At 37.6% G+C, this 25,866-nt stretch overlaps 1 protein-coding gene across 5 annotated transcripts; it reads right to left on the bottom strand.

Annotated features, from left to right (window-relative positions):
* Nucleotides 1-372: 372 nt before the first annotated feature.
* On the bottom strand, nucleotides 373-25,009 carry tp53bp2b (tumor protein p53 binding protein, 2b). Of its 5 annotated transcripts, none has more exons than XM_019083307.2 (18): nucleotides 24,497-25,009; nucleotides 17,121-17,268; nucleotides 16,672-16,785; nucleotides 11,863-11,939; nucleotides 10,774-10,875; nucleotides 10,102-10,279; nucleotides 9,205-9,389; nucleotides 7,351-7,515; nucleotides 7,069-7,243; nucleotides 6,854-6,982; nucleotides 6,306-6,385; nucleotides 5,808-6,201; nucleotides 3,766-4,526; nucleotides 2,504-2,641; nucleotides 2,260-2,393; nucleotides 2,009-2,175; nucleotides 1,072-1,271; nucleotides 373-995 (listed from the first exon to the last, which is right to left on the bottom strand). In XM_019083307.2, the coding sequence occupies exons 1-18, from the start codon at nucleotides 24,503-24,505 to the stop codon at nucleotides 954-956; spliced, it is 3,198 nt and encodes a 1,065-aa protein (XP_018938852.1). In that variant the 5' UTR covers nucleotides 24,506-25,009; the 3' UTR covers nucleotides 373-953. The 5 variants fall into 5 exon arrangements, with proteins under 5 accessions (XP_018938852.1, XP_018938851.1, XP_042605068.1 ...); XM_019083306.2 differs by having other exon boundaries at nucleotides 7,069-7,246; nucleotides 24,497-25,008; XM_042749134.1 differs by lacking the exons at nucleotides 16,672-16,785; nucleotides 17,121-17,268; nucleotides 24,497-25,009 and adding an exon at nucleotides 13,025-13,287 and having other exon boundaries at nucleotides 7,069-7,246.
* Nucleotides 25,010-25,866: the final 857 nt, after the last annotated feature.

Raw genomic sequence — 25,866 nt, 5'->3', positions numbered from 1 at the left:
AAATACAATAGTTTGTCATGGAAATTACAAGTTAAAAACAAGTAAAGCTCTTTTCAGCAGACTATGATTATTTTAAACTGTCCCACATTTGGGACAATTAAAAAAGAACAGAAAATGGGTTTACAGTACACTTGTAAGTCTATTGGGCAAGTGGAGAAATGTGAAGCTTGTAATTTTATGATATATAATATTTGTACATATTGTGCATAGATTACCTTGTTTGGTCTTGTGTCTATATTTTTGAAACTGTGTATTTTAATGTTTAAACTTATTCCAGTGCTATGCCTTGTCACATAGATTTCCATAGTAAATGTATTACCAGAAATGTTTTTTGAACAGAAATCAAATAGGGAAAAGGACAAAAACAGTGAGTCAAGAGTTTTGACAAGGTTTATTATGATACATGAAAGCCGTCTTTGCGCAATAAATTGTTAATTGTTCACAGAACACACTGTTGTAGCGTAGCAGCAAGCACCATAAGAATAAGTTTACGTAACATGGCATTATGAATAAAATAAAACAGAAAAAAAATATTATATAAAACTCTTATTTTCCTTCAAAAGATGAATGCTTTTTTGTTTTGCACTTTGCGAAACAAATCAGCTTTTGTGAATACAGTAACTTTGTTCAAAAAGATGAAAAATTACATCACTAAATCTGACATCCTTCATATGAGATATAATACTCAGATGACTATTAATGCATCTGTACCATTCATAAATTCTTCATTCCTCTTTCACTTAACTATACATGCTTAAACCTGCTTCTGAAATGTGTATCCAAGTCCACATCTTCTACCAAAGCTTTTAACATTAAAAAACATGTATAACATACCAACATTAAACTATTCTTATTTTCCACCATGTAAATGTGATGTGTTCATCTTCAAAACTTCAAGTGACTGCTGAAATGGTAGACAAAACTCCAGGCACATTAGCGCTGATTTGGAGAGTTTACGCAAGGCTCCTCTGTCTGGGCTTGATTCTGGGGTATAGCTACAGAAGAAAAACAAATATGAGCAATCTGTAGTAAAAAAACGTATGTAATCTTCCCCAAAATTCATTTCCTCACCCCGAGGAGGTTGCGAGGTATGTAGCCCTCATTGTCGGCACATCTTGCCCACCACCACTCTGTTTCTTCACTGTCTTCTCTTCGTAGGACGGTCAGACAGTCTCCTTCCTTAAAAGACAATTCATCCGGGCTCTCAGCATCATAGTCCCACAGGGCATAAACAACGCCCCGGTTCATGATGCCCATCTTCTCCTGCACACCTGTAAAAAAAAACAAAAAAAAACATCTCAACGAAAAAACAACAAAAACACAACCTACCACATCTACCTCCAATAAATTTCATAAGGTGCTTTCTCACCAGAGGAACCTTTTCAGAACTATTGGCGCAAGTTCACACTTTTTGGCGAATTCACACTGCAGGAACTAGGAACGTACTTAGTTCCAGGAATCTGTTTATAGGAACTAATTTAGCTCCTACTTCAGAGTACGGTCTAAAACAGTTCTATAGGAACTATCAGTGACATAAGTGTACGCTGATTGTCCAAACACATACGAAACACTGGCTATCCAGCATCTTTGAAAAGCCATGTAAAAATATTTTCTCCACGAACATGCAAAGCAGCGATTACGCATTTACCTGTTGTCTGCAGCACTGTGTTCTTTTCTTAGCATCGATGATATGTAACACTGCAAGTTGTCATAGGAGACGCGTTTAGCTGTATATGTAACAATTTTGTATCGTATTGGCGTTTCGCCCAGACGGACCCAACGTTTTGGGAGAGTGAAACCTCTATTTTTTGAATCTGTATAGTTTGTGAAACAATGATGTCATCACCCCACGTCTCGCCCCTAGTCAGACACCGCTACGTCACGTAACAGCAACAACAACACAAACTAACATGTACACAGATATTAAAATTACAGCGCCACACACTGGCCTGGCATGTATACCACATGGTTTTGTGAAAGCACCTATAATGGGGGACTGGTCTCTCACCATAGAGAAACTGCGAGCATTGGGCGTAACCTTCTTCCATCTCCTCGCACTTGTCAGCTGCCGTCTGCATATCGCTGTAGGTTGTGGCATATACGGCAGCTCCCGATTCCACCAGGAACTTACATACTTGCACGTTATTACAGGAAGCAGCACAGTGCAGGGGAGTCCTAACAGAGAGAAAAACATTTTATTTCATTGTATTAAATTATGGACAGAATTTTACTGGGTTGACTTAAATGTTTTTTGCTCACCATCCATCGCTGTCTGCGGCATTCACGTTTACTCCAAACTGCACCAGGAACTTTACGATTTCCGTGTGTCCAGCACACACAGCATTGTGCAGAGCAGTAATGCCCTCATCATTGGGTAAACTGGGGTCTTCCACCTGGATACGACGTACATAAATATACTTCAAATCCCAACTAGCTATATGTCCAGTTGTTATATTACTCACTAGTGGACCAAGTATATAACTGATCTTGGCATATTTCTCACCTCATATATGATCCTCTGGACAAGGTCGTACTCGCCCTCTAAAGAGGAGTCTAACAGAAGGGCCAGAGGGTTAAAGTGCACACGCATCCCGTGGTTGATGCGCTCCGAGCCTGTCTTACGCAGATTTGTTCTTTTGCCCTGTCAAAACAGGATGGATGAACAGATATTTAGTTATGTGCTAGAAGGAAATTCTGTATATAATTGATGTGTATCTTGTGGTAAAGTTCTTGAATATGAAGTACTGATAGTAGGTGTTAGCCTGACATGAATCACTCTTTCATTCCGCATATTAAAAGCCCATTGAGGGTCACTGGTTGCCACTTCTGCTCCATTTAAATGTTTAATGAGATCTGCGCAGAGTGCTCAGAATCTTAGTGTAGCTAGTTGCTAAGCAACAGCCCAGAATGGATGGTTCGATCGGAATATCTACTGACCTGACTTGACTTCACCCTCTTTCTCTGTCTCTCCCTCTTCTCTCTCTGTGGCCACACTTATGTAGGCTAAATGGCTATATAGTTTTCTATAAAGACAAGGAACCCATCTCAAATGTCCCCCTCATCCTTTGGAGTCTTCTCCTGAGTCTAAACATCAGATACGTAATGCCACATAGCATGCTGATTCATAAAATGACAAATGGGACATCTTATTGTCTCATGAACTTCAAGCCCAAAAGACCGTAGGGTGTCCTAATTGTCATTTTATGAATCAACAGGCATCTGCTTTTGTGGCCATTATGTACCCTCTATGTACCATTGTCCACATCAGGTACGCCATTTTCGAAAATCATCCATGACTCCCTGCATAATATTGTCAGGCTCCTTTGTGCATAGATTTTGACTATAATGAATTGCTCACTGTTGAGTCAGTATCTGACTAAGCTTAAATGCTTGCACACCTTAACACAGCAAAAAATACTTTACAGTTTCAACCCACCCATCAAGTACCCTGCTGCTGGGATACTCTTCCCATTAGTCCACTTTTTATATGTCTACCTTATCTGACTCACCCATTGCAGGTGTCTCGGGGTCTCTACTATCAAATTGATGAGTTGAATCAAGTGTGTTGGATTAGAAAGGCAGCAAAAAATGCTAGAGATTCCAAAGTTGCTATAAGGGTGGTTACTAGAAGGTCAATTGGAATCCTGTTTATGGCAACTTTTTGAGAAAGCGATTTTGGGTCGCTACAATTTGATGTCAGTGTGAATGTCCCTTCAGTCCCTCTACAGATAAGGTTTTACAATTTGGGAATGTTGTAGTACCTACCGGTGGTAGCATGACCTGTCCTGTGACCTCTGGAGCCTTCATATTGACGGTGTCCTCACCTGGTCCCTCCTGGTCTGTCATGCTGGGATATGGAGGTGGAGGGTAAGGTGGGTACTCCTCAACATACGGTTCTGGAGCGGCTGGGCCATAGACTTCCTGTTCTTCCTTCAGCGGTGGTTCCTTCGGTACAGTACTAGAAATGGTGCTGTCATCCAGGATAGGTGATCGAGGTGGAAGCGGTGGAGGCATCAGCTCCTCCTCCTCTTTCTCACATTCAGGTATTGTTGTATCACGGTGTCCCTCGTAGGGTCTAGTGCTCTCGTCAGCTACTGGCCTGCATCCATCCTCGCCTTCTGCCTGAAAGAAGGCCGCTGGGGTTATAGTGGTCTCCATGGCTGCCAACGTGGTCTTCTGGTAGAGGAGCTTCTGTATGTTGGGTCCACCAGGCCCCTCAGATTCTGTTATAGAGCCACGCTTTTTAAGAGGTCTGGGCGCATGGTGCAGTCTTTTCCTCAGGGCCTCCAAATCAGCATCGCTCTGGAGCCGATGGGAATTTGAGAGGAACGGGAGAAGTTTGGTTGGGCTGAGGGGCCGGGGAACGCGTTCTACCTCCTGGCCCTCAACAGAGGAGGATGCAGGGGCCATATTGTTGCCCTGGTCCACTTGGTCACCATCTAGACCTTCAGTTTTCTCAAGATGACTGCTGTCTTGGATAAGAGACTGCTGGCCCCCACTGGATGGGATGACTGGTTTACCATATACTATGAAAGGCAAGGAATGAGGATCAGGTACTTCATAAAAACATCTATAGAATAAGTTGGGTATCATTTGTCATTTATATTACACAACCACTAAAATAATAACATAAGGTACATTACTGAGCTCAAATATATCCAATCCAAGGATGTTGAGTATATTTAGTACATATATTAATAATAAATAATGCATTATATTTTATGACTGTTTCCTCATTTGACTTTTTTCCCCGTGTCTGAGCCACAAAGTGTAAGAGGAATTTGCCTATGTGCTCAAAGTTTTAAAGATATGCAAACCAAAGCCGGAACCAAAATGACTACAAAGTTATGTAACAAAGAATAAGCCTTTCCTTATCTCTTTGTGGTAAGCGAGCATCACTATGAGCCATACTCACTCTGGAGGGTAGAGCACTACTTGTATTCTCATATGTACAATTTTGGTCCACACTATGAACTCACATATGGCACCGACACTTTATCTTGAAATTTTACTTTGAAAATAAATGTGTATAGCTGTTGATTTTTATAGCAAATAAAACTTTCATGCCAAATATGGTTTCCTTTGTGTCTTAATTTTAACTGATTCCAACTTGTACCGTCTCTCCATCTGGTGCTTGCTAATAAAAGTGAATAAAAATCAGCACTAGCAGAGAAATGCAATGTCCACTTGCTACAGGATCATTTAAGGACACAAAAATGCTATTTGGAATTCGCCCAAAATCTAGGTGAAATCTGGTCAAAAACAAGTCAGACAGACTTTCTGTTGTAATAATTAAGCAGCTTGTTTTAAATACTGCAACTCAGAGGCTGTAATAAATCCGCTGTTCCTCATTTGTTTCTGCCCTGAAGAACTTTCAACTGAACTAAAGCAAGCTTTTGAACTTCAGATTGTTTAGACGCAATGTTCGGATTAAGACTAAGAAATAAACATGCTTATTTTAAGCCCCAAAATCCTGTTACTATACTTTCAGTCATTTACACAACTATATGTAACACCAAAGCATTTACAAAGAAATGGTACATTGTTTTCCACTCCTGTGTCGCAACAGCTTTTAAATCTCAAACAACAGTAATAAATGTTGACAGAATTGTTATTTTTGGGTGAACCATCCCTTTAATACTAGATTAAATTAGTCAATGTCTTTTTTAAAGTTGGTTCTGTGTGCTGTTGTTGATTTGGCAGAATCTCTAGTGTTACATTACATCTTGTGAAATAGATACTTATCAAATTCCATCACAAGATACTTCTAAATTTGTTTGGGTGCCTAGTGGGGTGGAGGTACTCACATCGAGGCTGTGAACGGGTCAGGGTACTTTGCCCTTGATAACCCTTTCCAAGAGTGCTTTGTTGGGTGTACATGGAGTAGATGGATCTCGCTGCCACCGTCTGGGGTTTGTGAAGAGTAGTGGGGGTGGCGGTCTCTTTCCCTGCCAAAGTATCTGACGTAAAAGGACGTACTGTTGCGGCAGGTAAGGTGTCCGGTTTAGGGGGCAGAGGTAGAGGTAAGGTGTTGTTGTGGGATGGAAGGGGCACTGGGGGTTTCTGATTGGCTGGTCTAGCTTTGCCAGGGAAGGTGCCCGTGCTGTAAGGAGGTTTACTGAAGGTGGACTGGCCTGGTAGAGCAGGTTTGGGCTTGCTTGGAACAGGAGGAGGAACCTTCCCAAAGGTTCTACCTGCAGACTATGATTAAAGAGTCATTAGTGTTTATTTACTATAAAATATCTATGCATTAGCATTGATTTATTGCCAATTTTTGGAAACGGTTAACATCAGGCACTCAGTACCTGGGTGTCCCTCAAGAGGTCCTCACTACTCTGGTTCTTGCGTAAGGGCAATGGCGGAGGTTTCAAATCTGCCTCAGAATCTGGAACAGATATTCAAAAAAAATCAGCATATCATAGATTAATCATCACATTTAAACACTACAATGCCTTAGTGAAAGTGTCTTCTGACTGGATTAAGACATGGCAGAGGTGCCCAATCCTGTTCATGGAGATCTACCTTCCTGCAAAGGGTTTCACGTCTGGTTCACGCCTGAACCAGAAATGTTCCAAATCCTCAGGAACATTTGATAATTACAGACAGGTGTGTTAGAGCAGGGTTGGAACTGAGCTATGCAGGTAGGTAGACATCCAGAAACAGGACTTATCCCAGTTTAATGGAGACACATTTTCAAGTAAGCCACTCGTGGCTGGCTTTCCTGAAGAGTGTAAACACTGTGGTTCTATGAAAACATTGCTTTGTTTGTTTAAGCGGTCTGACGTGTCAATTTCTAGCTTAACTAACTGCATGAGTCTGAATGTGGTTCTTTAAAGGTTGGAGAGAGGCGTACCTTTCTCCTGGGATCCGTGGCTGGTCATGCGGGGAAGGGTGGAGGAGTGGCCATGGGTGTTGCTGTTAGTTTCTGTGTTGGAAAACAAATCTGACACCTTGGAGATCTTATTTGTCAGGAAACCAATACCTGTCACATGGAAACAGAATTAGGAGAAGATGAATCAGGGTTTACTGGTGCAAATTGTGGTAAATACTGTACACATATACACGTACCTGTGGTCGGTTTAGGGAGAGGTTTGGGAAGGGTGGCTGTGCCGTCAGGATAAGCAGGCTTCACTAAAATATCCTGCCTGGGAAGAACTGGAGGAGCCGGGGTGGTCTGGATGTACGGCCCAACAGCGGCAACCCTGGAAGGGCCGGTGGGCTGAGAGCTCTGCCCTTCAGATGGCTGCTGGAAGTGGAAGAGACAAAGAATAAGAGAAAGAATTTCCATGCGTCACAAACTAAATTTGTGTCTAAAAAGCACAAGAAATGTAAATGTAAAAAGTTGCTCACAGGCAAGTTCTCTTTCTGTTGGAGAGCAGCCTTTTTCTTCCAGAGCCTCTCTCTCAGTTCAGCCACTCTTTTATCCATGGCGGCCATTTCTACGTTCCTCTTGTTTAGACTCTCTCTCTGCTGCTGGAGTTTGGCACTTTGCTCCTGGTTCAATTTATTCCTCAGCTGCAGAAAAGAGGAAAAAGTCAGAACAAAAGAGGGACTGTTGAATTTTGTGTGCAGGACTACAGCTTTTCAATTCTTTACAATATTTTTTCTCCATTTAAAAAACAGAGTGTATCCCTGCTATATTTTTAATATAAATAACATAAAAGGCACTTGGTTTGCATTTGTTTTGATTAAATGAAAGATATTCAGTCTGTGTACTTACATTTAAATTAATCATTTAAATACAATGTATTTATTGTGTACACACATGTTTTTACATTGTACTTATAATTGAAAAATACTAGGGCTGCCCCCAACTAAAGATTTTACTGGTTGACTAATAGACATACATTTGAAGCAATAGTTGACTAATCGCACATTTATTAATAAATCATTTAAATAATAACAAGCCTTTAATTGCCTACATTGCCTAATAAGCACTCAAGTGCACACATAAAGCTTGCCATAGCACACCAACAGAAGTAATTATTATGAATGTGTCAGGGAAAACAGTAAGGAGGCTGCATTAACATTTTAATAATTCATTGATAAAATAGTGCTTTCTTTGTTTTCGCTTTAAGAGATGAACTCAGTGAACCTGATCGTCATCTCCTCAGTTACACAGTAGTGGATGCACATGTATGCATGGTTTATACAGATTACATAATCAGAGAATATTTGTTTTGCATTTGAATTGGTTCATTTGAAAGTAGACAAGTAGACTTTCATTTTGAAAGCTCACTCTCTACAGATATGTTTTTCATATTTGTAAGGCAAGTATTGTAAGAGTTTGTAATAGATTGTAAGAGTTTTGCGCTCAAGTTCACAGATACTGAGACAGACACAAAGCGCATCCCGAATGCTTTCATTATTTTACAAAAGCGCAACGTTTCGATGTTATTGTGAGTGCACACAAATAAACGTAGAGTCTTTACAGATTCAAAAGGTGTATTACTCTTATCTGTATAGCCAAAAATGACGGAGTATTTTAAGAGCAAGTGAGCACACCGGCGCCTCCATCTGTCCAGCGGTGAGATTGCTACTGTTCAACTTCCACTCTCCACACAGACATCTGAACAGCGCACATATTTCTAGAATAACATTTGATTGAGCGGCCATGAAAAGTTGCTGCTACTTGCATATTTCAGATGAAAAGCCATATTTGAGGTTGATGAATGATAGGCAAGCGTTTGGATTTCCTGCCTGAGGTACTGCATTACCACAGACTAGCCGTTAATGATCTGCATGACTTTCCCAATGTGGATTATTATTTTTAATTTTTTTCTGTAACTAAGCAACTAATAAAATTTTGGTCGACCAAGCCTCTTCTGGTCGACTAACAGTTAGTCGACTATTAGGGGGCAGCCCTAAAAAATACCTGCATGTAATTACATCTGTAATTAATTTCTGTTATTACATTTATAGTTACACCGTTGACCCATCCCTTACACCTAAACTCATCCTTTAACATATCACCAAACCTGTCCCTAACCTTACCCTATCCCATCTCAATAGCAGAAAGCAGAAGTGTTTTGCAATACAATATCAACACATTGTACTCATTTTTTGATGTAATTAGTAGTTAAGGCCACCTAATATAAAGTTGGACCAAATATTCTTATATGTTATGTGTGTCCATTTATCACTATATGTCTGTATAGCAGGATTGTGTTACAGAAAGCCGTAGACCAACAGGAAAAAAGCTACCTGAAGCTCTTTGTACAGTCGCTCGAGTTCTCCGCTTGAGCTCGGTCCAGCTTCGTGTGGGATGTCCATTTTGCCGCCACGTAACATGTCCAGTTGTCGACTCAACTCCTCCACCCTGCTGACGGCCACCACCAGCTCCCGCTGCTTCTGCTGGAACAGACCATTCATCTGCTCGATCTCCTCCACTACAGAGAGAGAGAAATGAGGTATATCACTCACTTGTTTATTAACTTCTCATTCCCATAAGCAAGATCGTTTGTTGTTGTCTCTGTTGATTAATTTAGCCGCTAATAGCATTTTTATATAACAGAAACAGTAGAGTGAACTTTTCCATTAGTGGGCAAACGATCCACAACAAATGACATCTTCGTAAAAAAAACTCCAAAAACACCTAAAACCACAAAAAAAATACACATACATGAACAACCAAACTACATAAACCACAAGATCATATTTAAAGTAAACCTGATTTTTTGCAGTATAAAACCTAATTAGTTGATCAAATCAATTGACTTGGAAAAAATTAGGTAGTAGTGTTGCCAATACCATTCGATACTGAAATTTTAAAACCTCCAATTCCTGCTAACATTTGAGCGCTGTTGAGCGGATTCTTAAACACCGCTAATTGGTTATTGTGCTCACACACTCAACAGTTATGACTGTGATTGGCTACAATGATAATCTCTTCACGTTTACTTTGTTTTATGCCACTACATTACACAAAATAATTTATAAAACATAAAAATAAATAAATAAAAAGTTATTTAAAACACTTCTAATCTAGCAAACAAATGGGCCACAACACCACCAGAAATGACAAACTTCACCTTGAGCTAATACCCCTCAAAGAAGGTCAACATTACAGCATTTCTAACCTACTTTCTCTCAGGTCCTGACCTAGTTTACTGTTGCTGATGCGTTTCTGTTCCACTTGTCCTTTCAGAGCTCGAACTCTGCGCAGTTTGGCCTCCTGGTTCTCTGCGTTCTCCCGCAGCAGTCGCAGTTTCTCCTGCTCAGACGCCTGCTGCTGCTGCTGCCGCTGGTCCTGCAGCTTCAGGAAGCGCAGTCGCTGTTCCTGTGAGGAAGCGTCAGGCCGCAATCTCAACAAAACTCATTTTCAGACATCATTAAGTTTCAGAACTGCGTGCCTACTGTTTATCATTCACGCTGATAATTGATAAAACGGTAATGGTTTTGATATGGAGATGACTCCATGCAGTTGTTTATTCTAATGACCTTAACGCAAAACTTAGTGCGCAAGCAATAACACCATTTCACAGATGACTTCAAACCTGGTATTTGAAAGAAATGTTGAGTTCAACTAACAAACAGGAAATGCTGCTCTTTTCCATTTAATTAAAGTAGATGGGGACCAAGGACAGCCTTGGTTGCCATTAATTTCTATTGTATGGAAAAGAGCAGCATGGACATTCTGCTGAATATCTCCTTTTGTGTTCAACGGAAGATAGACTGTCATACAGGTTTGGAACAAGTAAATTACTCTAATTCTGACAGTTATTTAAAAAAATACATTGAACAGTACATTTTGTCAATAGTGCAGTAGACTACCTTTGTGGCCAGGAGTTGTTGTTGTGCGTTGATCTGTTGTTGTTGCCGTGATGCCATCTCTTGCAATTCGCTGAGAGTGATGTCCATATGAGGAGCTGCCATCTAAAAAAAAAAAAAAAGATATATATCAGAGCTTTTGCTATTTTATATTAGATGGCTATGAAGAGTCTGTGTGTTTGGACATTTTAATAAGGAATTTAATATGGTAAAACTTTGTTGTCGGGTCACTTACATGTAGTTATACGTGTTATTCTGTTTTTTTTTTTTTTGAAATCTTTACATGAATTTTAAGTGTTGTGGATCAAACTATGAGTCGACCCTCACTCTGAAAGTTACAGTCAGTTTTTAATCATAGTTTCTTTAAACTATAAGATAAATATGCTTTGCAATGTCACAATTATTTCCAGTCCATCTAACTTTATGTACATTTTACAGAAAATTTCAAATTCAGGACTGAAATATCAACAGTACCCATAATAACATTAATAAAATAATAAAATAAATACATGACAGAGGGTATTTATGGGTTAAAACTAATATGCAAAAAAAAAAAAAAAAAAAAAAAGTTTTATATACACATAATTTATATACACATAACTGATACATACATATTTAATAAAAAAAATTGAAAAAACAAAAAATAAAAAAATAAATAAATAATAATAATATAAAAATATTTAATAATACTATAACTTACTTAACAATAGAATAATACTATAACTTACATAAAAATAGCAAATAAAGCTTCTGGTAACTTGTATGCAGTTATGCATGTTATTCAGTTCACTTTTCAAAATCCTTTTAAATACATTTCGAGTGCTGTGGATTAAACTGTGAGTTGATTCTCATTCCCAAAGTCTGATTTCCAGTCTCCTCAGTTTTTAATCATGTTAAGACATAACAATTTATTTAAATTATAAAATGATAAAAGAATGCTTTGTCACAATTCATTACAGTCCATGTAAGAATACTGTCTATTAAATCTTTTCATTTGAACAGCTTACTGACAATTTCAAATTCAAGCCTAAATTAGCAACAGTATCCAAGGGGGTGGAATTTAACAATTATCTGAAGGAAATTCATACTCACTCCATTTTCCATGTGTCTGTCTATTGTCCCCTTCACCGCGTTTCTTCTGGCAAGAGACTCTGGAGCCCTGTGACCTCCTGTAGTTAGAGACGGAATTAGCAGTGTTGGCTAAGCTAAACACATTATTGCATATTTTAGTATTAGGGACTTGTATTAAACTTTGACAAATAATTAGTCAAGCACATTCTGTGTTAAAAACACAAATGATACCTTAAGCAATGTGGCTTTTTGAGGAGAAGTTTATATTCAGACTTTGACTCAAAGTTCAACAGTTAGTTTTTAGCAAACTAGCATGTAAACATGCTAACGATGAAGGCCAGGAACATTTAGGTTGAAAAAGAGTAGCTGTGCTGGGGTAAACCTCATTACATAATGACTGTTTGGCTAGGGGAAAACAACTAGCACTCAATTATCCTGCATTTGACTGCCTGTGCCAGGGTCCTACTTACATAACATCAACACTGGCACCGCTAGCACTGCTTATGTGGGTTACTGGATAAACCAGTCTAACAGCGAAACAATGCCCAAATAATGTTCTTGGTCACAGTCTGAAGCCACAGGGGTCCTAATCAGGGCTTACTGATTACACAAGCATAGGGTTTTACCTCAATTCTGTGTGTAAACAAACCACAAACACAACAGATACGAGTCAAACTGTGTGTAATTGACATAATTATTCTCGACAGAGAAATAAGGAACTCTTTGTGAGGTAAAGCCAGGCGTACTGAGCCGATATCACTCGCATTGTTGTGTAACAGCCAGTCTTTGTCCGGTGAAGAGGGCCAAAGTCACTCAGAGAAATCTGAAACCTCACACATGGTTTCACATGACTGAGATGTTTAAACTTCTCGGGGGAATAGGGAGGATTCATTTTAAACACACCGTGTAAACAAACTAGTAGAAATTGCAACATTGGGGATTTAAGAGTTAAAAATAAAATGCAAAACAACTGACGAAAAACTAATTTAAAGCTGTGTGAGATTTTATATTACACATTTTGATTTCTGATCACAAATAAATAATTAACCAAATGAAAATTCTGTGGTACCACAACTTGTAGAATAATAGCAAATAAACATATAATTAAATAAATCAGTAGATTTAAATATTAAATATACATTATAATACATAAAAAATAAAAAAAAAAAAAAAAAACAACAACCTTACAATAGATTAGAATTTGTGTATTGTGGTTGTTGCAATAGCGCCCGACGATGGAGTAAACATAAATTCCTTCAATTCCTTAACTCCAACTTCAGAACAAAAGGACAGGAGATAACCAGGAGAACTAATCCACATCAACTCAAATAATCCATTTCATAAACATCAATCCAGAACGACGAGAGGACAGAAACTGAAGGCTTATAAAGACAGGCGAACAAAATGAGCAAACGAGATGATTAACAAGGTGATGTAGAAAACACAGGTGAACAGAATGAACTAATCAGGGCAACTAAGGGAAACTAGGTCAAAGAACAAAGATCAGGAAAACAAACATGACAAGAACAGAACAGAACAGAATAGAATAGAATAGAATAGAATAGAATAGAATAGAATAGAATAGAATAGAAAAATAACCAAGTAAAAATTCCAAGTAGGTTTAACTGCAGACTGGAAATCTCCAAAATGGGGAGTGAACTCCAAAAGTGGGCAGAGCCTCTAAAATGGGGTGGGGTCTCTTCACGCAAAGACATTCACCATTGGCTCTGGCTTCAGCCAATTATTATTGACTTACATTTCAAAATAAAAATGTTATAAATTAAACATTGTTTCTAGTTGATCTAAAATAAAATATGCTATATAAATAAATATTCTCTGTGAGAGCAGAGCCCAAAGCCCAAAGGCCAGTGTTGTTCGGACAGCAGTTTGAACCTCTGCTTCATGATATAAATGGGAATCACTCACGAGCTCTCCCGCGAGCCATCCCAGTGCAGCGGAAAAATTTTACTCTATCGATTTATTTTAAGCAACGGGGGCGTCCCGGGGCTCGAAACTCACAGGGTAGGAGGGGGTAGTGACACTGGGTGTAACCAAAAAGGTGCCACTGTCCGGTGAGGTCCAGTTGGGGAGTTACGGAATGGCCTGGCTTGGCGATCTCATATAGCATAATCTTATTAACTGCTTATCTCCTGAACTGCAACTTTCTTTACCACGCTATTCAGCGCCAATCCCGCCGTGCAGTCAATTTCACTGGCTAGGAATAGGGTCAGGTGTGGGGTAGGTTTAGGGGTTAGCATTTTTTGTAGCATAGCATAGGAAATCAATACTGTGATTGACACAACCAATAAAATCTTTAGAATCAGCTGTGGGGTGGAGTTTGCGCTGAAGTGGATTGGGAGAAAAATTGCATATGCGTGTCATGTGCCTGTCTGTCAATAGGAGGAAGCCACGCCCTATTTTGGAGCTCCCATCCCGTTTTGGAGTTCCCTCCCCCATTTGGAGATCTCCAGGATGCAGTTATACCCTTCTCAAAAATTCTGTGGTGCCATAACTTACACAACAATAACAAATAATAAAATGTATAAATACATAAACGAAAAAGGGTATTTAAGAGTTAAAAATAGCAGTTGTGTATACAGAATGCGTGTGTGTGTGTGTGTGGGCATATGTGTTAGTGACTGAATTTTTGGATGCATTCAGATGTAAAGTGAGGACTCTGTCTCACACACACACACACACACACACACACACACACACACACACACACACACACACACACACACACACACACACACACAAAATGAGCAGCCGTGTTTGGACTACACCTGTTCATTACTTTCACACAGGTGTTTCTTCACCATCTGCACTCTGCAATATGAGATATACATATCAGTATTATCTAAATTGTTTCTCCTAAACAGCATTATGATTAAATGGATATCAGATCTGATTCTCAGAAATTTCTTTTGAGAAATAAACCCTTGCTATCTCACACGGGTCTGGAGTTTCACAACAGATGTCAACAATGTCTGAAACTGGGCTCAGATTTGCCAAGATGCCAAATTATGCAATTAAATGTCAACAACTGTCTCATTGGTGACTGTCTTAATTTGTTCTCTTAGACGAAGCTTAGTTGATACCTAAAAACATCCCCTAAACAAGCAATACAGTTTTCCATTGCGTGCACATGCTTTTAGGATACAAGATAAAGATCCATTCTGATCTATTCCAAAGTCCCCTACCCTTAGGCAGTGCCCACAAAACAAGCCGTTCAGCAGCAAATAATTAATGCCTCAACACAGCCACAACCACGTCAAATGTACAACCCCTCTATTCACAGTCTCCCATAAAAGGAAATGACATTCACGCCTGTCCGCAACAACAGCATGTCCACACTGACAGCAGACTGCGGATGTAATCGAACAGGTCTGTGATTTGGCATGGAAAAGAGCCAGTCTATATTAAAATTGACATCTAACCATACAGCAGAGAGTAAATAATAAACAAGACCAAACATTCTCTACCTCTTTCGTAGTGCTATTGTCTTCAATATTTAAAATCAGGCATCAGACAAGAATTTAGAAACTAAAAGTAGGTAATCTGGGTGACTATACTGATTTTTTTTTTATTTTTTTTTCAAAGATTTTAAACTTTCTAACAATGTTTAAATATATGTTGCAATATAATAATGGCTTCAGAAAGGTAACAGGATTGATGGTAACAGGGTTGACAGTTTAATTTGAAACTTTCCATTATTTATGGAAGGGTAATTGAATTCCTTTAAAAAATTTTACAGATTAATTTGATGTAGTTAAACTAATTTATTCTTGAAATGTCTCGGAATATATCATTTTCAATTACTAGTTGTCCATTATATATATATTTTATATGTATATATTGATTTATATATACACACACTGGTAACAGGGCTGACAGGTAATCCTGAAATGTCTAGGAATATATCCTTTTCGATTCTTAGTAGTTCACTATACAAAACCATGGTAACAGGGCTGACATTTTAAGATAGTTCCCAACTAACAAATATAATTAAACTGAATATAAACTGACAAAAAGAAGACTTCAAGTTGTCCTTGTAGAACTCATTTCTTACATTGATGATGTCATTACCATTTATGCATTTATTTATTTATATAATGGTTGAGAAAAATATATAAAAAACAAAAAAAAATATATATATATATATATATATAAATGAATATAAATTAAAGAATTTAAACCACAAAATTCTACTAACATACAATAGTAACAGGGTTGACATTTAAAAAGATTAATTTGACGTAGTGAAACTACAGTATGCTTCTTACATAGAGAATTTAATCCTGAAATGTCTAGGATGATACCCTTTTCAATCTGTTGTTTACTAAACAAAATCATGGTAACAGGGTTGACATTTTAAGACAAATTTAAGACTAACAAACATAAACTTTAGATAAATTTAAGATGTCCTTGTAAAGCTCAATTCTTGAAAGAGAATTTTTTTTTTTAAATGGAATATTACTTTTAACAAAAGAAAAATTATTGTGGTAACAGGGTTGATGCACAACTTAAACCTTAAACTCAAACAAATAAAGCATATTTAATAAAAACATTGTTCCATCTAAAAAATTAAATATAAAAAAATGGTGCATTTACTAACATAGCAAGGAAAAATACACAGGTATTATATACACAGGTGGGGACAGGCCAAGAACGCATCCTCATAATGAATGGAAAAAGGTGAAATGTGTATTAACACACAGTAAAATGAGAGACAAAAATGCCACCATTTTTGCAAAATTACCCAAACACATTCTGAGACTTTTGAAAGCACTACTGTCCTATTGACTTCTCTCTCACTCTCTTTCTCACCTGTATCGTGGCCAGGTGCTCGGTCATGGCGCAGGAAGAATCGCACCTCCGCCCTCTGCTGACCCCAGCGCTGCAGTACTTCAATAATTCGCTCGCTGTCACCAATCACACGCTCTAAAAAAGACACAACCAATAGGAAACAAAGGATGCAAATTAGGTGGCAAAGATCCATTCTAGAGTGATGCATCACTGCAGAAAGATGAATTCTATTAATTTTATTTCTTTAACAACTTTGTAAACGAAAGAGTTCACTCAAAATTGAAAATTTTGTCTTGATATTTATTTCTTTGGTAGAACACAAAAGGAGATATTTTTACAAATGTTCATGCTGCTCTTGACAAATAATGACCGAATTTAAATTGCTGGGCAAACTGTTGCTTAAAAAGTGAACCACATAAAAATAACATTTTGGAATGAACTTGCTCAACAGGCAAAAAGTTAGCACATACCAGATCCTCTCCACATCTCGGCCAGATAGCAGTCCACCTCCCCCGGCTCTTTACACATGTCCACCACATCTCGACACAGCGTCTCCGGCGTGATGGGAAGCTCAGTGAAGTGCTTGTCGCTATTGCTGAGGTACACCGTTAGGAACATCTGAATCAATAAAAAAAGACACAACATGGGACGTTATAACAACAGACAGAAAAAACATGCTAGAGAAGAACACTGTTAGTTCCTCAATTCATTTTTGATTCTCTAGTTCTTAAGAAAACCATCTATGTACTTCTATTTTAAAGAAACCACACTAGAATTTAATTCTGTGATCAAAAGCAGTGTTATTTTTAATATTATTTCAATCATGACAATTCTCTGAAGATTTTAGCATGGTGATGGATATGACAATGTTAATGTTTTTGGTCTTGGCGGAATAGATCTGCTACGCTGCTGCTGTTGGTTATTGCTGTAGTTGTAGATTATTGCTGCTTCTGCAAGCAAGTACAGGAACTTACTGCAAGTGCATACGGCAATACAGTGCTGTGAGTATTTAAGACATACTGCTGCTGCACCAATAGCATATAAAATAACCTGTGGCAGATCTATACATCTGAAACCACACAACAAGAACTCAATCAAATAATTCAAGTGAATGCTAGCCAGCCGTATAAATGGAAGGCAGTAATTTTAGAACACCAACTAAAAATTATACTATTTTAGTTGGCTGGCAAGTCAACATTTCTTTTTTAGTTTAAGATTTGTAATTTTCTTATTAAGTTTTTTCTTTTGTATTTCAGATATATTTTAATTAACAAATAATATTTCTTTTAATTTTACTGTAGTTAACAATAACAACACTGAACTTATGTTACAAACAACGATTTTATCTTAAGAGTATGGATCTCTCAAGATCCATACAGACAACTCAAAAACCCTATACAGCTAAAATTGGTAACTGAAGAGGTTCTTGCTTCCATACATTAAGGCAGCTTCATTACGAATGCTCTCAATCATCCAGACTGTTTATAGATATGTGACTTTATGCCAGATGCACACGTAATCTTATAATACAGCTGTGATTGTGGGAGAAAATGCCAAGATGAATGGCTGACAGCAAAAAAAGATGCTGTATTTCTGTCTTGGCACTTTAACTGCAGCCAGCACAGATGGCTGTCACATCAAGAGGGTTCTTATCCAGAAATAAAACACAAGCATGGGGTAATTAGTCAGTAAGCAAGGAGGTAATTGATTTGTAATTCTGAAGTGAACAGCAGTTTTGGCAGAAAAATTATTATTGTCAATGTGGGTTACATCATTAATGTAAATTAATGATAAAATGAATAAGATTTTTTAATAAACCTAAATAACGAGAACATAAATTCAACATCTTAACTGATAAAGAGTAAAAAAAATTTGCAGGACAGTTCTGCTAGTGTGTGTTTATTTTCAGACTATCAGTAGCAGAGTTATCACTGCTGATAGAGTGCAAAAACACTCAGCAGTTCTCTGTTACTATGTGTGTGTGTGTTTGTTTTCATGCTTTGCCAAGCGACGCTGAGGTACTACTGTCACACCAGATGGGTAGAGGCAAAACTCAGCAGATCTTCCACCTTAACCTGAGTCACAGGACGGGACAGGAAACAGTGCTGCATATCAATTCCTGAACGCACATATTTTATTACACGCTTCTCTGAAATACTTGATTCTGATTGGTCAACTGCGACATTATGCAGTCAAATAAGTAATGGTCACTAATTTTTCAACTGTTTTCCCATTAAACAGTTTCTATTACTTTACAGGCTCTTTCATTCATAATAAAACAATTTTAACTAAAAATACTGTTTATTTGGTTTAATTTAATTTGTACTTATTAATATTTATTTTCTATATATTAGGTTCAATAAATTTTTTTAGACCTAATTTAGTAAATTTTGCAACCTCAAATAAACAACTTTAGAATAATAATAATAATAATAATAAAAAAATTCTCAAACTAGATTTCCCGAGCTAAATATTGTAATGTGAAGTTTACTTAACTGACTAACTGAAATAAAATAAGTACTAAAACGTACCAAAATTCCTAAAACTAAAATACAAATAAATGAAAGCTAAATCAAAATATTTTAAAAATAACTTATATAACTAAAATTAAAAAACTAAAATTAAAATAAATACTGAAAATATAAAATAAAAGCTAATTCAAAATATAAATAAATACTATAATGGTACATAAATAATATGAAAAAAACACTGCACTAAAGTACCTGGATTTCAAGAAGATAAATTGATATAATATAATTTCAAATATTTGAGATTCCCAAAAAATACAAATAAATTAATAAATGCACTGTTATTTTAATTACTTAACATTTACATTTCCAAGATTTTTGTCGAATATTTATATTTTATTCTAGCTTTTTTTTAAATTAACAGAAACAAAGGAAACTAAAATTTTGGTAATTTAGGTTAACAATAACGACACAAACTTTTTGCTGAACACACTTTTCTCGACTGCAATTTGGTTGTTGCTGCAGACCACCACAAACAGCTGTCATTAACATTAGCCCTAACTAATGTTTTTAAAAGAGCTAAACTTGTCCAAATTGTTATCGGTATATCCTGATCTTTGCAATATTGGCGCCATGACATTCGTGTACCATCACACACAGCTGTGCGAAATGGCTTTAAGAGGCTTTCACTCTTTAGTGTGTACACATTTTGGTTCGGGTTCTTCATGGAACAATTAATGCCAATAAAGAACTTTTATTTTTAAGAGTGTTTATTGGAATCCATGAAGAACCTTCATCCTTTGAAACTTTCCATTTCACAAAGGTAAAATGGCTCTTTTGGAAGCTTTATTCTTAGGAGTGTAGACCGTTGCCCTTCTGTTTAAGTTAGATGGATGATTTTACTATTCTCAGACCATTCTGTCTGAATCTCTTGGGCTAACCAATGAAAGCCTTAATTAGATGAATGACCCTCACTGGAAATGGAATTTCATTAATCTCCCTTTAATGTATATCTTCCTCTAATGTCCTTACGTTGTATGTCAAAAATCAAGCTAAACGCTAACCTCATTTGTCCCTGGGTTATGGTTTATAAGATGAGCTCTTAAAAGATCCAAATTGAATTATGAATGGAGCATATTGCCTCATGTCTACTTACAAACCGCAGACCTCTTATGTAGTATTTTCCTTTTTGGAGATGTTAATTCTTTATTGAACGCATATGGTGGTAAATTCTTCCTGTGGTGATATGTGTGTGTCTTGGAAGCCATTGCAAAAAAAATACATAAAAAATGCTAAAGTGTTCAAATTAAACACATTTATTTTTGCCATTGTCATATTTCCAAGACACACCAAATAGCTGATGCAGCTATTTTCCACATTTCAGGTACAATGCTTTGAATTTTGGTCTCCCGTCATCATTGATTTTAAGTAGGGCATGTGTCTAAAAGTCTGGCTTTTGAATCTGCATTTGTGTCCATAGTACGTTAAATCCTAGAGAAATCGCACACAGAAAAGCCCTTTAGCCGAAAGCCAGCCCACGGCAGTGATCCCACACTTGATCCCCGGAGTAATATTTCTGAGAAATCTTAAGTGACATAATGCTGTCCTAGGGCATGGGACAGAGCTTTAGGATTACTGTAATAAAGCACTATTTTGCAACAGGACACTGTTTATGTTGCCACAGGTAACCACATGTGATGTAATGGATTTGAATAGAAAAACACACTCTCTTTTTCAAAACATCACAAAAACAAAAAACACAAAATCCCCTAGAGATTAAAAGGAAAAGTTAAGTTTAAGAAATCCCCACACTTTACAAAAAAAAAAAATAAGATATATAAAAGTGTTTTTTAACTGTTTTTGCCCATACGACGAAAGTAAGACAACACTGGACCCAACTGACTTTTACTGTATGGACATAAAAACACTTGGAAATTGTATGTTGGTTGATGTTGGTCTAGGTCTGATCTGAAGACAGGTTAAGCTGGTAGTTGGTTAAGCTAGTTTAAGAAGACAAACACAACATATGCTGTTACCCATCCATGCTGAACTTCTCAGCACCTAGAGTTTCTTATCTCCAGTTGATACTATGACATAATGATTTAATTTATACATTTATGTGGTCCCTACACATTTCCATCATGAATGCATTCAGTATGTGGCCCAGTTCATTGGGTCATTTTGAGTGGACAAGGAAAAAGTACACCATTCCCTTGCTATTCAAAGTCAAGGGGCGTAGCCTCGGGCAACTTTGCATTTCGTGCATCAAAAGAATAAACATTAAACAAAAGATTTGGTGACTAAACCTTGCCATGCCAACAGAGTGCACAGCTTTGACGTAATGATATTCAGGTTAACGCCTACAATCATTAAGCCTAATGAGTCTCAAAACTAACCAAGCCACAAATCTCATAAACTGCATGGCATTTTCAACATGTTTCCATAATAGGAAGCATTCTTAATTATTTTTCCTGTTGTCGAATGTTGAAAACAGTAGACGCATTGTTCAACTCAGATGGATAACCAATGACATCGTCTGTTCTGCAACATACAATGTACATTCAAGTGCCTGTACCACATGGTTTTCATTAACTGTAAAGGTTCATTGCCTTGACTATTGGAGCTTGTGCTCAAAGGTGGGCAGAAATCACATTCGACTGGATGAATGAAAAGCAGTCAGCCACAAAGTCGCAGAAAATCTACTATACCTACACAAAGAGGTAATCCAATGCATGCTGAGAGCATCATTTATTCAGTCTGATCACTACAAGAGCATTTGTCAATACATGCTCTGATCGTATAACACTTAGGAGCATGGTTTACTCTATAATGTGGGTTTATTTAGGCTCTCACGCTTTGTTATGAAGTAGCTACTCAGTGCTTCTGTAAGTCACAGGACAGAACCCGCAGATTCAGCAGGCTGTCAGCTCGCAGTGTGTGTGCGCGTATATGAGAACAGAATCAGCCATATGGCCCCTGCAGTGGATTGACACAAAGCATGACTAATGTGAGGATTATCCTTGAGTTCATACACTACCCTCCTGCCCACACACTGACCCTCTGAAACCCCTTGGCTACCGGGAGAATAAAGTTGATTGAATAAAAATGCTGAAGCTTCAAAAATATAGAGTCGACTCACTCAAGGTCCATGATGGTTTAATTTAAACTAAAGAACAGTTGAGCCAACAGCATATATCCTCTGTTCAGCAGTACAGACCCTGCTTATTGTAGCTAGAAATAGCTTAAAGGTCAAAGTTAAAACATTCCGAGTGCCCGATTACCGGCTGGTCCTTGGGAGCCGGGTTTTCCAAACAGACTCCTCTGCATAGCAGCAATGTTGTGGTGTGGAATGTGATCTTGGCAACAGTTGCCATGGCAACCGGCCGCCGCAATTCTGGTTATTGTTTCCCGCTGAGGCCTCAGGTGGCTGAAAGGGCCTGACAACAATCAGCGATATTTATAACTCCTAATGCACAGCCTTTGAACTGAAGTGGGCTACGGAATTAAATTACTACAAGCTAATCTTATTCCACAAGTGCTCCCGGACCAAGTCATCTATTCACCTGTCAAATCAATTTAGAGTCTTGAAAACAGCTGCTCTGGGTACTATGGGAATTGCACAAAATACATGACCACACAAAGACCCTACAATACCTTTTAACAGGGGGAAGCTATGCGACCAAAGTCAACTTCCTCTAGGGGAACTCTAAACAATGCCTTGATATTCTGAATGCAGTTTTAGTTCAAACTGCAACAAGGACAATGCAGGTTAGTTCTGTAAAATGTCACACTGAGAGGAATATCCCACTTCTACTTTTTTTCAAATACAATTGTTGTTCCTTTGAGTATTAAGGGAGCTAGTAATTCACAGGAAAAACAATGAACTCAGCGTCTGAGGTACGAAATGATTTATGGAACAAAGAACACAGTCAGTATTCAAACAATTCTCAATGCTGAAAGAATACGCTTCATCACAAAGCTCAAAAACACTGTGGTTCTCTCAAACACACAGTATGACCTCAAATAGCTGCTTTACTTTACTGGAGATTATCTATGGTCTTAAACTGACCATGACTCAAATTGAAATGATGATCCATTAAGACAAATATTTCTTTGCAAGCTAAATATACAATGCTGTTGTATTCGCCTCAAACACACACGCCAGTGCTGTACTGTACTGCATATATAAACACTAAAAGAGTAAAAATACTCAATTTTGTAACATTTTAGTCTGAAACCGAGGTTTCAAAATAGCGCATTTCCATTTAAACAATACCTAGAAATTAAAAAGCCTAAAGCTGTTGTTTCTGCAGGCCGTTCATTTAATTTTTCACATTTGTAAATCCGTAAAATGAAAACTCAGAATATCTCATTTGAGTTTATACACAGGGATTATAATTTACATTAATGCAGTAAAGCTATAAATCCACGGATACTACTGATGGTTCATCCAGATTGAAAGCGGACATCCGGTGACAAAGCTGGTGGGGATTAAGAGCTTGCTTGAAAATGAACCTTTAGATCAACGAGTTTTACCCAGGACTGGATGTTTATTAGAGATGTACTACAAATGATCCTTTTCATCAATGTGGACAGAGGTGACACGGTCATATGTTTTTTTTACTGTGGACGGTGGGATGTATGAATGTGTGACTCACCAACACCACCAGTGACTCACTCATATGATTAGTGACAGCAAAGAGATAGCAGCTGCTTATCGCACAATAAAGACTATATACGTATAATCTCAAATACTACGTTAACATCAAATGACTCTAAGATCTCTAAGTTTTCTGTGTAGCAAATAACATCTTCAATAGAGTCTGGCAGGTAAATGATATCGTGTCACATTATTGAATATTTGGTTACGTTCCGTGTTTATAACGTAATATTTCATTTTGTATATTCCCTGGCACCTCATTTAACCCAAGGAACAGCAGAATGACTTCAGTTCTAGTTGAAATATAGGTGTCTACATAAAATCATTCTTCATTTCACCCTTCCTTATCTCTTGATCAATTTCATCACCTGTGCTGAGGCTGTTAAAACATCTCCAAGTAATCATTTGTTTGCATTAATAAAAAAAAAAACGATATCTAGAAAAGTAAATAGATAGGAAATCTAAACAAGAAAACAGGTAATTCAACCCCTAATTTACCTCCTATTTATTTCACAGATTCCCCTTTATCACCATAACACTGCTTCCTAGAAATATGTCTAATCCATCTGATATAATCAAAGCTGCTTGGATGAACACAAGAAGTGGCATCTTACCAATGCATTCGTTGAGTTCATCAATGACAAAGAAGCATTGGTGATGGAGGTGAAAATTAATGTATAGCGGCGTATTATATACACTTAATCTCGACTGAACTTACCGGCATCATATTGAAAAAGACCTCGAGATATTCGGTATTCCTTTTACTGAAGAATATAAGACCTTTCCCTGGTCTCACAAGAAGTGTTTCTTGTTGTTTTATATGCAGGTTTATTAAGCACGTATTATCCTCTTCTTTTACGTATCATTATTTTAGATTAGTCTCCTCAGATATTGTGCGACAACTTTGTAGCGTTGGTTTATTATAGAAACCTGTTGCAGAATGAACCCGAGATGAACTCGGTAAATACAGTAAAGTTTCTTATACGAATCGCTCAGACGTCGGGAACCGAAGACCCCCGATCACACCGAACCGTTTATGTACGCAGCGATTCGCCGCCGCTGTCCAATATAAGCGAAATAAAGATAACGGTCGTTCGCGAACGTCTCAGCTACCGTCCGCTAAGCTGATTGCAGGTCCACATTATATCCGTGCGAGCGAGGTTTTTCGCTGGATCAACAAACGCAACCCAACCCAAGATGACGCTGCGCGAGATCCCGAATATCCCCGGCGCGTGCATGACAAACTCCGCCTCGCGCCACCCGCGCGCTTCCCGCCCACTTCATCATCTTCATCTCTGAGGAGGCGTTCGCGTACGACGGTTTGAAGATTTTATATGGCTTTGTCTTATTTAACGTGTCTCACACTCTTTAGAAGCTTTAGAGATGAATATTGAGGAATATGACCTGTAGTATTGAACGTGATAGCCTAAACGGAAGACCTTTATTGTCGGTACAATATTCGTTTTTTACCTCACTCAGTTTCATTGTACGATTACATAAACTACAAACAAAAACGTTTAAAATGCTATCAAAACGTTAAGAAATACTCATAATAGATTAGACATGACCATACTGAACACTGACTATCATGAGTTAAATACAAAAAAAAGTAGCTATTCTTGTCCCTTACGAAAATTAACAATGGTTTAATTGTAGTAGCCTAAAACTGTGGTAACCATGGTTTTTATTTATTTATTTATATACATTTTTGAGGGTGGGGGGTATTGATTACCATTTGTATAATCACAGTTTTACTACAAAAGCCATGGTTACACTATAGTGTAGCAAAACCATGGTTAATTTGTGCTTACCATGGTTTAACTATAGTAACTTTGGTTTTAGTTGTAGTAAAACTATGGTTAATTTTTGTAAGAGGTGCTGCTGGACATGGTAGCCTATGGCAATGTATTTTGGAGATGTTATGTCGATATTTGGATGTTTTATGCATCAACATGACAATCATTATGTCATTCATATATCAAAGTCCCCGGGTATTATCACACAAACCTTCCACATAAATTACCACACAATACCTGTAGCTTTTGAGATGATTACTGAAGAATATAAAGGACCTGTTAGGAGGCATGG

This window comes from Cyprinus carpio, chromosome B22 (genome assembly GCF_018340385.1).
Source record: "Cyprinus carpio isolate SPL01 chromosome B22, ASM1834038v1, whole genome shotgun sequence".
NCBI classification, from domain to species: domain Eukaryota; kingdom Metazoa; phylum Chordata; class Actinopteri; order Cypriniformes; family Cyprinidae; genus Cyprinus; species Cyprinus carpio.
Note: the sequence above shows the minus strand (reverse complement) of the source record. Positions and strands in the feature narration are given on the sequence as shown.